Here is an 18,195-nt window from a genome sequence, read left to right on the forward strand (position 1 = left end):
GATAAGGCCTCTTTGAAGCCTGAAAGACAGTGATGTCAGGCACATTTCACCATTATAGAAAAACAATCTAGCTATTCATCCTGTTATTAAGATTCTGTAAAGTTCAATGACATTGTGCCTGTTCTTTAAATAAATGTAATTTGTTGCCCCATATAAGTACAGTCCCTTGAACTTCAAAGTTCAGCCCCCTCAGTGTCAATAATAACATGCTCTACTCAAACTGAACTATCTCCCCTTTCCTTTCCCACCGCTCCACTCATACAGCCATGATGAGCAATGGAAAGATGCTTGAGGATAAAGAGAAAGCTGTCAATCCTTGGATCTACCCTGGTGTAACAGACGGGGCTCACACTTGAGAATAGTAACTGTAGATGCCGAAAGTCTGGCTTGTTGCACAGATTGCAGACCACATTCAGATTAAGATGTTACAGGGATTGCTAGTGTCAGATCAGCCGCCAAAGCCCAGGTTCAACCTGAGCTAGAGAGGTTACGGGAAGATTCTGGCACTGAACGATTGGCACAGTTGAGCAAAAGAGAAGTCATGACCAACAAAGATAACAATAGGGGCTTTTCAGCCATATTTGTATTTATTATTGGGACTTTAAATAGGTTATTTAAAGTCCCCCTGTAGTCAATAATTGTATCCCTTAAAACTCATCTTTGATCACCAAAATTACATATTTAAAAGTTTTTTCCTTTAAAAAAATTCTTCATGCCTTAAAATAGCTTGAATGTAACTCTACAGCCTTGCCTCATTTAGTATTTGCGGTTCTATGCTAATTAGCCCCGCCTCCACTCACTCACACCAGCTTAGAGATCCACTCGTTGACGATCACACGTCGTCGTGATTGGTTACAAGCTAGTTTGTGACGTCAGAAACACCAGCGATTTCAAACCGTGTTTTTGAGTCGGTCTTTGGTTCACTGCAGTTTCAAGGAGAAAATACTCAGCAATGGTGTTGACTTATGAATTTGCACATGCATGGTTTGTCTTAAAGCAAATTAAAAACACCACATAGACATATAAGCGTGGCATTCAACAATGTCAACAACTGAAGTGCCTGGACTTTGGCCACAGTCCATCTATCATGGTTTTCCATGTTCGTGGAGTACTGTATGTATTAGGGGTGTGACGGTTCAGTATATAACCGTGAGACCGACGGTTATAGTTGAACACCGTCATTACAACTCTATAACCGCCAAAACCGTGTTATTAAAATATTTTTTACAAACATTTTTTATCATAAAGAATGTTTAAATACTAATTAAAAACAATTGTTAACAGTCTGTGTTATTAATGGTCTATGTCGTTTCCAACTGTATTTGATTCTTTGCCAAGTACCCCCTGACCGACCGCCAATCATTTGAGATAGAAATACCTGTAAAAGCTATGATATAGTGATGTGCCATCATTATGAGATTTATTAAACAAATGAAAAACATTTGCAATAATAAATATTAGCAATGAACATTTGCAATCGGGAGACATGATTTTTACCACTTCATTTAGTTATGCTTTGTAGAAAGCCTTTCTTTAAAGCGAATTTCGTTTTGTACAAATTGTATCTTAATTTTAATAAATGTTTCATCAACCAATTGCATGTATTTAATAAATAAAAAGCAAATATAGGAGACAATATAATAACCGTGACATGGAGGCTCTGACGCGCCGCGTTCACTTGCATTGCATTGTGAAGTTGAACTAGAGCGCATCTCATCGTAAATGAATGAAACTCAGCGTAGGCCTATGCCTCATACATTAGCATTAAATATCTTTGCTGCTGCATCCTTTCTAGAACAGACAAGGGCTTTCTTGCGGCTCGCATCAGCAGAGCACTGCATCGTCCATAGACCGCAAAACAATCAGCGGATGCGGCTTTGAAATCTGGTCAAAAAACGTTGGTGCGGATGATGAGTTTTGTTATGCGGTTGTGGATGAACTAATACCTCATCCGCGTATCTCTATTGATAACAACATCGAACACTACACAAATATTAATTGTATTCAAACTAAGTTGTCCTATAACAGACTAACATCGCAACCCCCCCGACGGTTATGTTACGAACCGTCACATTTGACTCACGTCATAACCGTCATCACCAATTCTGAAACCGGCACACCCCTAGTATGTATGTAAACTGTGTTTACACTGCTTTTTTAAAAATGGTGGGTGCCAGTGTTTCATATGGCATGCTTTCTGCCAATCATCATTCAGTACACTTGTGTCACTGGTAGTTCCTATTGTGCTGAGTTAGATCCTACTCTGAAGGAGGAGCTTATTTAGGCCCTCTCCCAAAAGGTGTTACTATAACCAAAATCATTTCAAGTTCCTGCGGTGCGAACATCAAAAAGCGGGTACATCCATTAGTTAGAGCAACTATGAAAAAAATGTGAAAAAGCCCCTAATGCTTTGCTTTTCTTTGACCTGGTCGTAATTCAGTGCATGCCTTTGTGTCAGTACATCCATACTCAAAGTTCATCTCATAGATTCATCACTTGTTGCTTCAGGCTATTAGGGTTCATTCTACAGGTTGTGCAACATCACAAAGACAAAATCTGATGGGAGAGAACATATAAAAATAGACTTGCTTAAAAATAACAGGTCAAGGGATTTTATGGCCAAGTACTCCATGACAAGTTCCTCTGTTCTCCAAATTGGATTGTATTCCAAACACTATTATACATTTAAGCAATTAGGTATAAGAGGCTGTTACATTGTGAATGTAGTCACGGCTACGGGACACATGACATAGACACAGAGGAATGCCAGCAACTCCATCTGCGAAAATATTCACATTACAGCACAAACTCAAAGGCTTTTTTTTCTTTTCTTTTTTTTTTTACCATTTTAAAACAGCAAACAGAATATATAAATATTCATGTGGAATTATATAAATCATATATAATATATTTTATATACACACACACACACACACAATCATTCAAAAGTTTGGGGTCAGTAAGATTTTGAAGAAATTAATACTTTTATTCAGCAAGGATGCATTAAATTGATCTAAAGTGGCAGCAAAGACTGCTACCTATTTTTTACTGGGCATGAAACAAACACCAATATTTTAGATACCAGTCAAAATTCACAATTCTCTATTCCAATTTTGATACCACAGCTAAAACTACTAGCCTAACTAATATAAATGTAAAACATTTTTAAAGACAAGTAACAGTAGTTTTCAAATAGAGACATTGAATAAAGTAATCAAGTGTAAAATAACACTGGAAAGTCTTCACTGGAAAGTTCACTGTAAATTAAACAGAGAACAATCCTTATTAAGAGCTAAATTCAGTATTTGCGCACTGTCTGTGAAGCTTCTTTCTGTGCGCGTGCTACGAATCTTTGCGTACACACAACTTCCCACACGCCGTTCAAGTAACGAATTGAGTTGGGGCTTAAACTTTCGTGACGACGCAGCCCTGGCCCGTCGACTGTCTTATTCATGTTCTCACAACATTGCATTGTTGGAATTCATAAAAATAAAATGACAGATTTGAAAGAAAAAATATTAAATATTTGGGCCAAATTCTAAATGATCTCATCAAGACAGTCTATGACAAAGAGAACTTCTAATAAAGAAGTCAGTTTGTGATTTTATCCTCAATCCAATAACCGGATGTGGTCTTTCATTTACATTTATCCCATTGCTTCTGTTAAACAATAGTCATTGAGATAGAGGGGGGCACGTTCAGTCTTGCTGTCGCCCCAGATGGGCTCATGAGAAAGAACCTTGAGCAAAGTCCAACGTTTCATTCACCATCTCATCTCTTGGTGTTTAATCAACAAAGATACGGCACAGAGCCTCCGCTCAATACAAAACATCCTCTCACATATCCGCAAAAACCAAAGCAGCAATAACAGGCTATAGAAACGGCCCAGGGCCCTGCGCCGTCGCCAAGAACGCCAACCGCACATTGACAAAGCGATTCAACGCCGGAGCACAGGGTGCTGGGATTCACAAGAACCGGGGGAAGGGCAGACGCTCTCATTTTAATGCCATTCAACGGATAGACGAGTATTCTTTACAAGGCCTTACATATTTAATGCCACTCGGATGGGTTGAGCCGTGACCGCTATACTTCAATGTGATTGAAGATCTGGATTTGGACTGTAACCTAAAAGATCCCAGTTATGAAAGACCCATATTCATCTCAGGAAACTGATAGATGTCTTTTGTTAAACGATTGTGTTAGCTGACAAAAGTAGAACCACAGAAAGCATTGTTCAATGCTAAAGTACTGCGTTACTTAAAGTCCCCCTGTAGTCAATTTTATCCCTTAAAACTCATATTTAATCACCAAAATTACATATTTAAACATGTTTTCCTGTGAATTTCTTTTTATTCATGCCTAAAAATAGCTTGAATGTAACTCTACACCCTTTCTTCATTTTGTAAAGAATTTTTTTTAATGTTTGGAAGTGCTATTTTTTGTCTTTATCTTTATTTTTAAGTCTTTATCTTCTGACATAGTGTGCATGCAATGACATACAAGCTATACTATGACTTTTATGGGTAAAAAGTGTATTTATACAGGCATCACAATTAAAGGAAAAGTGTTGTATTTTGACAATTTGCAAAATGTGCACAACCACAAAAAAAAACAAAAAAAAAACAGTAAATAAATTTTAAAAGGAATGTTAGATTTAATAATAAAATAAAAATTAATAATATAATTTAATAATTTGATATGATGTTGATATGGAGCCTTAATTTGATTATTACAAAAATTGTAATATATTAAACACGACACAGGTCTGTCAAACATCCTGATGCTCTCCTCCTAATTATTATTAAGTCCTTCAAATTATTCACGATTGCGTAAAATTCAGCTATAAAAATGAGCAATCGTGAGCCTCAAGATCTCACCTCTCTTGGAACTCTGTTTCCTGGTGCAGGAGAACAAGGACAGCATGTTTTCCGTGTCTCTGAGGTTGTGTTCACTCTCTGCATTATTTACAGGCAAGTGTTGGGTATAGTGGCTTAAAAACCTAAGTATTACACTAAGAGCTCAGATGGAAAAACATGACACATACTGACAAACACACACACACACAAGGCAAACATCCTCTTTGTTCTTCATGTCTGTGCAAGCAGCCCAGGTTAAATGCATATTGCAGTTTTTGTTAAAGACCTCTTTGACAGTGTCTTGTCCGAGCCTGTCTGAACTATAAAGAAACCAGGCCATGGTAAAATACACGGGAGTGCAATACAGAAACCATTACTGCTACACTAGACAGTGAAGGCCAGGTAATACAGCAAAGAGAGGGTTGCACACACACACACACACACTCACACACAGCAAGCATGACATCTTCTTTCACATGAGAGTCACACCCACATCTCATTGTGATTTCCACAATAACTATATGTTTTATGTGCTCTAAACAAAGCAAAGCTCATTGAACACATCACAGTGGCTAATGCACCAGTTAACATACTGAACCACATTACATGATATTAATCACTTAAAGGAGTAGTTCATCCATGGTCTATATCATCTTTGGGTAAGTCTTCTTGTAAGCCATACGACAAAGGGATGATTATAAAAAGAAAACTTCTGTCATTATTTAGTCCCTAATATTATTTAAAACTTATAACTTTGAAATAAACTAACTTTATTCTGTGGAACACAAAAAAAACGCATTTTGAAAATAAGGAATCAGTGTTTTATTTTGTCCATAAGTCAATAGGGCTTTTTGAAATGGTTAACCCAGGGTCATTCTAAACCCCTGCTAAACGGAATCCTGGGTTATCTTGCTTCACGTTTCACAGTGGTCATAATTTACCCGGGGTTAACAATTAATCCTGGGTATTCATAAGTAATGTACATTCCTAAACCCTGGATTAAAGTTCTTATTTGCATATTTGCGGGGTTAGTGTCATTGATTGGATGAACGCAGCACGCAACCCGTTTACATAAAAGCACTAGCAGTGTCGACAGTACTATCAAATTTACTGAATGGACATTTCGGACTATAAAGTTAAGAATGAAACGCATATCGCATTTTCTGTCAGCATTTTACATTTTTCCTTTCAAACGCTGAATTTACTGTAATTATACAATGCGCAGTGTTTCCGTGACTGTACAAAGCATGCACATATGTCCGTAATTGGTTGACTGTTACTAAGCGGCGTCTAGCTTTAACATTTTAACAAGTTTGGCACGGTTTCATAACCCTGGGTAAAAAGCGGTGCTAATCCTGCTTCTAAATTACAAGTGTGAAACGTTCCTTTACCCGGGGTTAAAAGCGGTGATAACCCGGGGTTAAGCGCAGTGTGAAAAGCACTAATGTTGTTTTCAACCTCATGCATTAACTTTCATTATGTGGACAAATACACTTCTATCTTCTGTTGAGCCCCACAGAATAAAGTCAGTCATACAGGTTTAGAATTTTAATTTTTGGGTGAACTATCGCTTTGATATAATTAATTTCAGATTCTGGGATCAAACATCAATTTGTATTTGCACAGTTCAGACCCTTAACCACATATATAGTGCTTTATACAATACAAAGAGTTTCAAAGCAGCTTTACAGAAATAAACAGCAAAATAATTTTGTTGCCAAATTTATCAATTACACCATGAAATTACTTCAATTTCAGCTGCTCTACAGAAGACAATTGTCGTTATTCAGCTCAATGCTGATTTAATTAGTTCAATAACAGTGTTACAATGTTACAGTTTTTCAATTATGAAACAAATTCAATTATCAATTCAGCTATAAAGCAGCTCTTCAGAGGACAGCAGTATCATCACGCACATACACGGATTGTATCGCTGATCTTCAGCACGCAAAACTACAAACCAGCTCATTATTTATTTCACAACATACACAAACAACTTAACGAATGATGTCCCACATAAGCCATTAACATTGCACATGGTTGAGTGTCATGAGGGCGCAGTAACCATGTGTGTGTGTGTAATGATGTACAGTATGCAGACATGTGGTCTGACTCCAGCTGCATGGACAAATGTGAACAATGCCGTATCAATTATCCATTCACACCAACTGCTAACAAAAAGGGCAGCTGCGTCTGTGCTGTCAGATGTGTGTTCAAGACAGCAGACAGAAGAATTCATGCACTAACATTTGGCATTATTGCTTCACTTTATATACACACACACACACACACACACACACACACACACACACACAACAAATGGGCAGCAAATGGGTCAAATTTTCTACATTCCAATGCTCATCCCTTTAACAATGTAATTGAATGTATATCAGATCTTTGTGGTCCAAACTGAACAAAAATAAAATTCGATCACACTGTCTGTAAAAGAGTCTTTAGAAAAATCTCAGCAGTAAATAAATGCAGAATGTTACTGATTACGGGGTATGATTTTACAATTTTCTATTTTCTCTCTCAGTGATGATATTGCAGAGTTAAAAGTTTCTAGACTTGGACCCAGCAAAACCACTGTAGTTGGCCACACACACACAACAACCATACTGGACGCATATAGACAGATGGTTACTAAGTAATCATAGTGAGAAAAATTGTCATGACAAACTCTGTGCAGTCAACCAGAACAGTGAGAAAATATAATCGTCAGTAAACATGTAAAAATGAGAATTGTTTGCAAGCATCTCTATTATGGTTGCTCGTACTATTAAGTCTACTGTAAGACACTACCATTTAAAAGTTATTTAATTAATATTGATCAAAAGTGACAGTAAAGAATCTTGAACAAAAAATAAAATAAATTTATCACAGACAGTTTCCCTAAAAATATGAAGCATCACAACTGTTTCAACATTGATTATAATAATAAATGTTTCTTGAGCAATAAATCAGCATATTATAATTATTTCTGAAGGATCATGTGACACTGGAGGCTGGAGTAATGATGCTGAAAATTCAGCTCTGCATTAAAATATATTAAAATAGAAAAGAGTTATTTTAATCTGTAACAATATTTCACAATATTACTGTTTTATTGTATTTTATGCAGTCTTGGTGAAATAAGAGACATATTTTTGAATGGTAGCGCATTAAACTTTGATGTGCAATACCATCCATTCGAGTTATGGATTTCTCAAATTGTCGGACTTGTTGAAAAGACAGGCGCTATTACTTAGAAAGTGACTTTTCGTCTGGTGGATTATAAAATATACATATACACATTGAAGGAGCAACTGCACAGCAACATACTGAAAACCTTTCACCTTAGCAACTGTTCAGGAATGCCCTGGCATTTATCCACAACACCCTAGCATCGTGACCATGACTTTTGCCTAGGCAAACACAATTCAAATATCATCCAGAAAATGTAAAACCAAGCTAAAATCACAAAAGAGCACATATTATCTTATAGTGGATCAAATACACACTCTCTAGAAGAACAGAAATGACTTAAATATAATAGAGACAGTCACACCCCACATACTCTTTATGGCAAACACACACTGTGTTCTTGGACGCCACCCTATAAATGGTAAAAAATACACCCTGCACCACTCAGGTATCTGTGTTCTGGTTTGACATTTCCCTTATTAAAGCCGCTCTTATTTTCTTCAACAACTCAGCATTTGATTCAGCATCTAACATGACTTGATATGCCACAACATTTCCATTCACGCGCAATTAAAGTCAACTTACATGTCTTATATAGCCTGAGGCCATGGTTACATTGAAAGCATGCCAGTCTAGATTCAACAAGCAAATATTTTCCATTACTTGCATACACAGTGAAATTGTGTCCATGATGAGCATTCACAGCTCAACTAATACAAAACTATTATCACCACTGTGCATATTGACAGGCTTGAAGCAAAGCTTTGAATGTAAAACAACACTTCTGGTGCCAGTCCAAGTGGGTTCTGAAAGTTGGCAAAAACCCAGACCAGTGCCAAAAGTTACCCAGATGGCCAGAGCCAATGAGCACGGGTGAAACTGTTACATACCACTGACCAACAAACAATATGATTCTCACGATCTGAGAGCAAAAAACAGAGCGAGGGAGGGGGAGTTTACGTTCAAATTCAGGGTCGCAATTTAACTCGCCAGTCAATAAATTGTGGGAAAGTTTAACAAATAACCTTCAGATCAAGGCACTGTCTACAAAGAGAACAAGAAGAGTGTGATAAATATAAGTCTACTCAATAGAAAACTGTCATGTTGAATTGTAAAAATTTGAATGGTTCACAAATAAAAGCAGCTTTGGTGAGCATAATAAAAGACTTCTGATATACTGTAAAAAAATTATATGATCAACAAGTTATGACAACATATGTTTTTACATTGCTTTAACTCATCAAAATAAGTTAAGAATTAACTTTTTTAGAAGTTATACAAGATTCAACTTTTTTCAAAGTCAGTTTAATGTAATTTAAGTTGAAATGACTTAAACATCCAAGTTGGTTGAACTTAAAATTTTAAGGCAGCAACTTATTTTTTACTGTGGGATGTTTTAACCCAAAAGGTTCCTAAACTCCATCTTAAAGTTAATATCTCGACCATAGTGAAGTCTATAAAGCTGAATAAATTCCACACGAAAAATAAAAACACCAGACAAACCCGAAAACAAAAGAGCACTTCACACAGGACACGTCTGACCAGCTTCAATATATTTACCCAGTTTATACAGATAAAATGACCAGTTCAGTCCCCTACCTGTCATCACTTTCAGCTGCAGCCATAGTCTGGTAATGTCCTGACAGAGCAGGGACACTCGGTTGAGTTCCATCCCGCTCAGAGTGCACCTTTCCCGGTCACCCTCCTGCCTCAGGTGCCTCTATCTCTGGGGCTTCATCCTCACGCAAGCAGCCGCGCATTACCCAGGCTAAACTGTCCGTCAACGCACTTCACATATCCTCATCTCCCAACAGACACGGACAGGCAGACACACGAACTCCACCGGCATCAGGTTACACCCCTCACACACACACACACACAATGTGCAGGTGGAAGCAACAGACGGTGGAGATAAAGGGTGAAAAAGCCCCAGGGCAGCCGCTTAAACAAACCAGAACGCAATTCTGTAGAGACCTGTACGTGTGCGTGTGTGTGTGTGTTTGGTTGGGGGGAGAGGATAAGCTCTTACATATGCACACACACTCTCTAATCGTCCTGCCGCTAACAGGTTTGAGGGAGAGAGAGCGTTGGGGGAGCGAGAGCAGTTTTCTCTGTTTGTTACGCTGCCAGGGACCTGTGGATTAATAATAGACAGCCAATCAAAATACTGGGGCTGGACGGAGGGGCGGAGCACACAAATCACAGCGGTCTACATTTCTTTATCATCTAGGATGATACTCTAGTCTACTCTATTCAAGTGAATGAGAGCGAACATTACTATACATTCAATATGTTCATATCGCCATTACAGTAATTGACATATTTAGTCAGCATTACTCCATCCCTTTTAATGTTGTATTTTTTTTTATTGTTTTTATGTAATATATTTATTTTATTTGTTGTATTTTGTTTGTTTACTTAATTTGCACTATTGTTATTTTACTGTTTTTGCCATCCACATAAAGAAAGAAGGAAATTATTATAATAATAAAATTGAAATAGAAAATTACTACATGAAAGTTAATTGTTAGAATGATTGAAGTAGTTAGTCTTATTTTTCATCTTGAATTTATCACTTTTTAATAGTTTTCAAATAGTAAACTTTTAGTTCACTATTACAATTCAACATTTTTAATAACTCTTGGTTAATTAATGTTATCTTGTTATTTATCAAATGTTACCATAATATATTGGTAACATTTTACAGTGTGGTCCTAATGTTAATGTATCAACTAACATTAACTATAAATGAGCAACACATTTGATATAGTATTTATTAATATTTGTTAACATTAGTTAATACAAATACAACTTAGTTCATGTTAGCTCAGGTCCATTAAATAACATTAACAGATATAACTGATTTTAATAATTTATTAGTTATTTTTGATACATTTTCATTTTTAAGTTTTTTTTTTTTTACTCTGCACTGTGTTTTCACATATGGAGCTGCAGGGGTGCCACACACACAGTTCAACATCTTTTATATGAGAAACCTTTATAGCGTAGTGTCAGGGAGATCGGCAAGCAATCCATAAGAGCACAGTGAATGGCCCTGTAAGTCTGTATTCACAAATAGCCTGGGAAAGAGAGAGAGACACACACACACACGTTTGTGGCTGGAGTCTGTGCAGAGAGAGTCTGCTGCTGTGAATTAAACAGCTCTATAGTTCTGCAAAGCCTTTGATAGAACTCAAAAACCTTCACACACAGAGACAGAGAGAGAGAGAGAGAGAGAGAGAGAGAGAGAGAGAGAGAGAGAGAGAGAGAGAGAGAGAGAGAGAGAGAGAGAGAGAGAGAGAGAGAGAGAGAGAGAGAGAGAGAGAGAGAGAGACATCAAAACAAGCTTTTATAAATTAGCAGAACAATAGCAAAGACTGCCGATGTTAAAAAGGTAAAGCTTCACTAAATATATTCTCCAGTGTGAGTTTTTTGTGAGTACTCTATTCTTAGAGCATCGTGGTTACTTAAACAACGACACCATGTCATGCATTTTAATGCACTACATGCTATTTTCAGACAATGTCACAGATAAGTTTACAGAAAGGTGTATCTGGGAAGGTATACTTTCACTGTAACTTTTGTGATATGCGATCTTCACCTCGAGGCTCTCTCATTGCCTGAAGGTCATAGGCCACATACAACAAGAGGACCTTAAAATTGTAGGTCAAGTTCAGGCACTCTCGCTGGAAATCCCCTGGCTCTCTCCTCTTAGATCTTGTGTCCGTCTATATATACACACTCCATGCTCGTCTGAGACACTCACACTCTACAGATTATTTAAGAGAGGCTGGCTTTCACTTTTAGAAAGACAAACACAATGTCCCTTTCTGTGCCTTATCAGTAACACTATGCCAGTGAGCTAGACCCTCTGGGCTTCAGTGTAAATCTACTTATAAACAGCGACGTTAAATAACAGAGCATCAAATAATTGTAGAGTGAACTGGAAGTGAAAAAGGGCATTGTTTTGTGTGGCTGCAAAAGTGGCTGCATAGTGTAGTCGAATTTACACTATGAAGAATCATTTAAATAAAGATATCTTATTAATTATTATAATTAATTAATAATAGATTATATATTATAATATTAATTTTGTATATTTCTAAATAAATTATTCTTAAATGAACTCTAAACTTGCATAAACTAAAGAGGGTCTGATAATTATGTAGCAGTAATTAAACATACTTTTAAAAACTTTTTGTTAATTGAAATTAGGCTGAAAAACTTAAATTAAACAAAGAACAGAAAATTTAATTTGCTCGGTAACTAACTGGAAAAAAGTTGAAATGTTGAAGCACTCAAAATAAAACAATCAATTAAACCTAAATAGTAAAAAAAAAGAAAAGAAAAAAAGAAAGCGCAAGACAAAATTACAAAAAATTTAATAAAAAAAAAAAACTGATCATATAAAAATATAAGCTAATTTAAAATATAATAATAATAAAAAAAAAAACAATATTCACACTTCAGTGTAGACATTTAGTTGATAAGCACAGTGGGATTTCCATGTTTTATGTGGAAGTGAGGGTATAAATAAACTGAAAGGAGAAATGAGTCCTCAATGTTTGTTCTCTGAGGAGAATCAAACTCAATTTACTGCCCTTCACACACCAATCACTTTTAATCAAATAACTTCTCAGACTACTTCTGCCATACCCCAGAAAACATTACCGAAAGAGTAAATGGCACGAGTTTGGATTTGTTTGATCATGTGATCCAATTATTCATCGAATCTTTCATGACTCATTAAAATTCTGCACCTCATATTATTCCAAACAATTTAATGAATCGATTGAATGTGAGAGCGATACAAATAAGTAGGGTTGGGTATCGTTTGTGTTTTTTCGATACCGGTGCCAAATCGATACTTTTAAAACGGTACCGGTGCCTGAAACGATACTTAAAAAAAAAAAAAAGAAAGCCTCAAAACGATGGTGAATGACATGAGCCTTTTTCTAATGCGGTTAGGAATTACTACAACAAAATTACTAGCCAATCAGAGTCACACAATCGAGATGGCATCATATGATATCAGCCTCCCAAACTGCATTATACGCTGTTATATTAGCAATAACTGCAATATCTGAAGTCAAACTCTATGCTTGCCTGGCAAAACTTATTCTTAACAAGGAATAATCTGCAACCAGTTGAAATTGACCTGTGACGAGTCTGATCTCATATCTACAGTAACAGTCTGCTGAACATACAGTGGGATGGGAGGAAAAATAGATTCAAGGCCTATTGATTCAGACGGTAAGAATTGATAAATTAGGAAATGCCGGACAGTCTGGTTGGGGAGCACCCAGACCCTGAGAGGACAAAGGACCTCTCTGGAAATTACCATTTGAACTCACCATTTGTGAGGCAAAGACACACCTCAGAACACATCTCTCCCCCTCTTCCTCACTCCCCCTCTCACATGCTGAGACCACATGTAAATCACCCAAGAAAATGTATAGTTTAATGTGAATGATTATCACAGAGTATTTTTCATGTTTGGTATCATTTAAAATGTCACAGTGCGACTGGTACAAATGTCTTATTTCAAATAAGTAAAACAAAAGGTAATAAGGTTTTTGAGAGTTTATGGATAACTAGCACACAAGCAGTGTTGTGCCTGAATGCGTTCACTGAACGATAGTTCATGAACTCGTTCATATTTTGGGCGAACGTGAACTGAACGTACTGTATTACTGCCTGCCTGTGAACTCGTTCATTCTGGTGTCTGTGAACGCCACGCTCTCTCAGTTTAACTTCGTTCAATAGAGTGCCAATGTCTATAGAGCCTTCCAGGCGAAAACCTTGCTAAAACACACCGTAAACCGGCCTTAATATGTAGCGGAAAAAACACCCAATCTGGCAACACCAGCCACCAGTGTCCACTGACTCTCTTGTTCGATCTCGTTCATCAAAATGAACAAATCTTTTTTTGAGTCATTTCGTTCATTTAAGGGGCTTTAAATGTTATACTATTAACCGGCAAATTCCCAGAACACATCCACCTACGCAATCTTGATCATATTCTGAATTAAGAAATCATTATAATGCAGTCAAAAATCGTTTACAGGGAACATAAATAACTTTACCTTCCGAGTCTTTCGTTCATTTGTCACGTGACAGACGCAATGAATGGATCGTTCATGAACGACTCATCACTTACGTTACAAATCAAAACAAAAAGCAGCAAGGAGGCGTCGTGTGATCATTTAAATGAGTTTTATGACAAGGTCGGTGAGGGTGGGAAAAATCTGTTTGTGAAAAATCTGTTTTTCCCAGAAAAATCTGGGAAAAATCTGTTTGGGAAAAAGCCTCAGTGTTAAAACTGATAAAATAATTGTCTGTGGTTCTATATAGGCTGTGGCAATCATTTTGAAAAATAATATCTTGCAGCAACATGTTAAAAAAGAACTATGAACTAGTTCATTTTTGGAACTGTGAACTTGGTTCAACATTTTGAGTATGAACTATGAACTGAACTAGTTCATTTTAAAATTTGTGAACTGAACTTTGAACTAGTTCATTTTTGGAACTGTGAACTTGGTTCAACATTTTGAGTATGAACTATGAACTGAACTAGTTCATTTTAAAATTTGTGAACTGAACTTTGAACTAGTTCATGTAGAAAGTGAACTTTCCCAACACTGCACACAAGGAGGGGTTGGCCTCTAGACAAATGGTCTCCCTACACCCAAAGGTGTAACCTCTGAATGCAAATTTCCATTGTTAAAAGATATTTCCAAGTGAAAGAGGTCCTGGCTATTTAATGAAATGCAGCAGGGAATTCGGGGCCTTTTCTGTACTTCAGATTGGTCCGTGGGGCTGAGAGAGAGATCTCTTAGCCTCACGTATTTCTTAACGTTGGGTTGCATCTCTTTTCTTTATTCCAGAGAATTTGATGTTATGTATCGATTATCTTTGAATTGATTATGAAATTGGCTTGATACATTTACCTGACATAATAAATTGTTACATTTGATTATCCTAACTGACTTTGACATTATTTTCATTAAAGAGTTAAAAGGAATAGTCAAACATTCGCTCACAATTAATGATCCACAGATATCATTAAAACCTTTTCATTTATGGAGTCAGATGAAATAACGAGAGAATACATATTCAAATGTATTGTATTTAATACTTTGCCTCGAGAAAAGGACAGTAACACGTTAAGACCTTCCGCGCTGGTCGGATGCCGGACTTTGGGCCGATTTAGCGCGAGCTTACAAGATAAATGTAGAGTCTAGCAGGACAGGATACATATGGCTGTCCTTCATAATTCTACAGAACTGCAGAAGTTATAATGAGAAAAACAGAGTTTCTGCAACTTTGGTCAGGCATCCTGTTTCTGGCAGACTGGTTTCCCTGAGCAATTCAGCAGAAAACGAAACCGATACTTCATATATGCTATTGCTAAGATTAGATAGATTGTGTGTAATTATGTAACACTATGTATCCAACAAATCCAGTGATCAGAGGGAGGGAAGCGTCTGATGATGGATTAACTGACGTTATATTTGCCCTTGTGAAGGTGACCAGCCCTTTTAATAAACATTAACCCTATATTACATTACAGGAAATCAGAAGCCTCTATAGCAAACATGAAGAACGTGAAAGGGATTGTCAAGTGCCAAATTCACTTTTTTAAAAAAAGGCAATGGATAAAAGTGTTAAAAATGTTTTTAAAAAAACTACAAGCTCAACCTTTAACCTTAATATCCTTAAAACATACAATACAGTGGTTTTTATTACTATTTTTATATTTTTATTAGTATGAAACATCTTTAAGTATCTATATTCAAGTAAAATAGGCTACTACATTTGATCAACATTCAACACACATTTTTTTTTTAATTAATTAATTACACAAAAAATTAGTCACATTATTCAGTGAAAAACAGTAAATTGTCTGTAAATAGTTCAAACTGATTGATGTAAACATTAAATCCATCAATTAAAACAATATTTATATCCATAACATTTTTGGTTAGGCTTTTAAAAGCATTTAAATCATTAGTTTTAACCTTACTATTTATTATCATTATTGTTATTTATTATTACTATTGGTATTATTGTTTATTATAAATATATTATTATTACAATTTCTACATGTAACCTGATTCCTGACTCGTAGTTTATTAGTCTTTATTGCGGCATTTCAGGTGCATGTTTAAGAACTTCTTTTAAACGAACTCTTGTGTTCATTTGAGTCACAAGGGAGGGAGGGATGCATTTTTTTACTAAGAGACACATTTAGGAAAGCACATGATTCTTCGTATCTTAGGAGGAAATCGTCTTTCATAATAGATGTTTTCCTGTAATTCTTGTTTTGCTATGGAAATATATATTTTTCCCCCCACTTATCCACAGCCAGATTGCTCAACTCGACCTGAATCTGAAGCAGTTCAAGGCAAAAGGCTTTAAAAAAATAATAAATTTCCTTAGCAGCTTTAGGGAACAATCCTTAATTACAATCAATCAGCAGATTTGAGGGAAACGAAAGCTGGTGTGAGCATATGACTGCAAATTTACCAGAAAGCGTGAATTTTCAATGAGAATGAGAGTGCAACTCATGTCAGCTCAACACAATGATCATCCGACACATTAAAACATCCTATCAGATGATGTCGCTGGCAAACGGCAGACACATACAAACGCACACACACACACACACACACACGGCTAGTCATGTGATCAGTCTCATGCAGTCTGTGGTGGCTATTTGCATGGGTTTTGGTCGCATTGGCACATCTAAAGATCAAACAGCAACCAATCAAATCCTCAGTTCACTGAGAATACAACAAAGATCAGATTCATGAGATAAACAAGTTTCAAATCACAAACAGCTCCTGGAATCACGTGTCTGTTGACACACATACAGTAGATGTTAGTTTGGGGATAGTAAGTAAATAAAATGTGCAGAGCAATTGAAAAAGAAAGGCACACTCTTACACATCTCTGTCATTACAACAACAAATTATAGATACTTTTGGTAACACTTTACAATAAGCTCCCATTTGTTAACATTAGTTAATGCAAAAACTTAACCTTAAAGGGATACTCCACTTTTTTTGGAAAAAGGCTCATTTTACAACTCCCCCAGAGTTAAACAGTTGAGTCTTACCGTTTTCGAATCCATTCAGCCGATCTCCGGGTCTGGCGGTACCACTTTTAGCATAGCTTAGCATAGATCATTGAATCGGACAGGACCATTAGCATCTCTCTCAAAAAAAATGACCAAAGAGTTTTGATATTTTTCCCATTTAAAACTTGACTCTTCTGTAGTTACATCGTGTACCAAGACCGACGGAAAATGTAAAGTTGCTATTTTCTAGGCTGATATGGCTAGGAACTATACTCTCATTCCTGCGTAATAATCAAGAAACTTGATTACTTGAAGCGTAATGATATGACGCAGTGCCTGAAAATAGTCCCCAGCTCGGTAACTTCCAACGTGACCGGGACTAAGTTTGTCTAACCTATTAGACCTATTTTCAGGCGCTGCGTCATATCATTACGCCTGCTGAACCCATGGTACGGCAGCAAAGTTTCTTGATTATTACGCAGGAATGAGAGTATAGTTCCTAGCCATATCAGCCATATCAGAGATGCTAATGGTCTTGTCCGATTCAATGATCTATGCTAAGCTATGCTAAAAGTGGTACCGCCAGACCCGGAGATCGGCTGAATGGATTCGAAAACGGTAAAACTCAACTGTTTAACTCTGGGGGAGCTGTAAAATGAGCCTATTTCCAAAAAAAGTGGAGTATCCCTTTAAACATAACCTAACAATGAGCAATTTATTTTTAAAGCATTTATTAACCATTGTTAATATTAGTTGATAAAAATGTTCATGTTAGTTAACAGTGCATTAAGAGGTGTGACAATTTCGAAACACGCTCAAAGCAATTATCCAATCAGAACACACTGGTCCAGCTGACCAATCAGAGACTGGGAAAAGAGGTGCTGCAACAGCTGCAAATACGTGAAAAATAAGCATGAAAGACTTGAAGCATGAAAGACTTGAAGCGCTTCAAACTATTCTAGTAGACCCCCAGAAAAAAGCAAAGGGGCATAATAGGTCCCCTTTAACAAATGAAACCTTATTGTAAAGTGTTACCATACTTTTTATTGCCAAAATGGTCCGAAAAACCCCGAT

General features: G+C 36.6%; 1 protein-coding gene across 7 annotated transcripts in view; it reads right to left on the bottom strand.

Annotated features, from left to right (window-relative positions):
* The window catches only part of mcf2la (mcf.2 cell line derived transforming sequence-like a), a 72,962-nt gene that overhangs the window by 44,540 nt on the left and 10,227 nt on the right, over positions 1-18,195 (bottom strand). For 2 of the 7 annotated variants that reach the window (XM_084104556.1, XM_084104554.1), the window contains exon 1: positions 9,639-10,147. The exons of the other annotated variants lie outside the window; for them this stretch is intronic. In XM_084104556.1, the coding sequence (XP_083960682.1) occupies positions 9,639-9,711 (73 nt within the window). In that variant the 5' untranslated portion in view covers positions 9,712-10,147. Of the gene's footprint in view, positions 1-9,638; positions 10,148-18,195 lie in introns of those variants that run through there. 7 annotated transcript variants of the gene reach the window in all.

The sequence above is a fragment of the Abramis brama genome, assembly GCF_963993115.1.
Source record: "Abramis brama genome assembly, chromosome: 2".
NCBI classification, from domain to species: Eukaryota; Metazoa; Chordata; class Actinopteri; order Cypriniformes; family Leuciscidae; genus Abramis; species Abramis brama.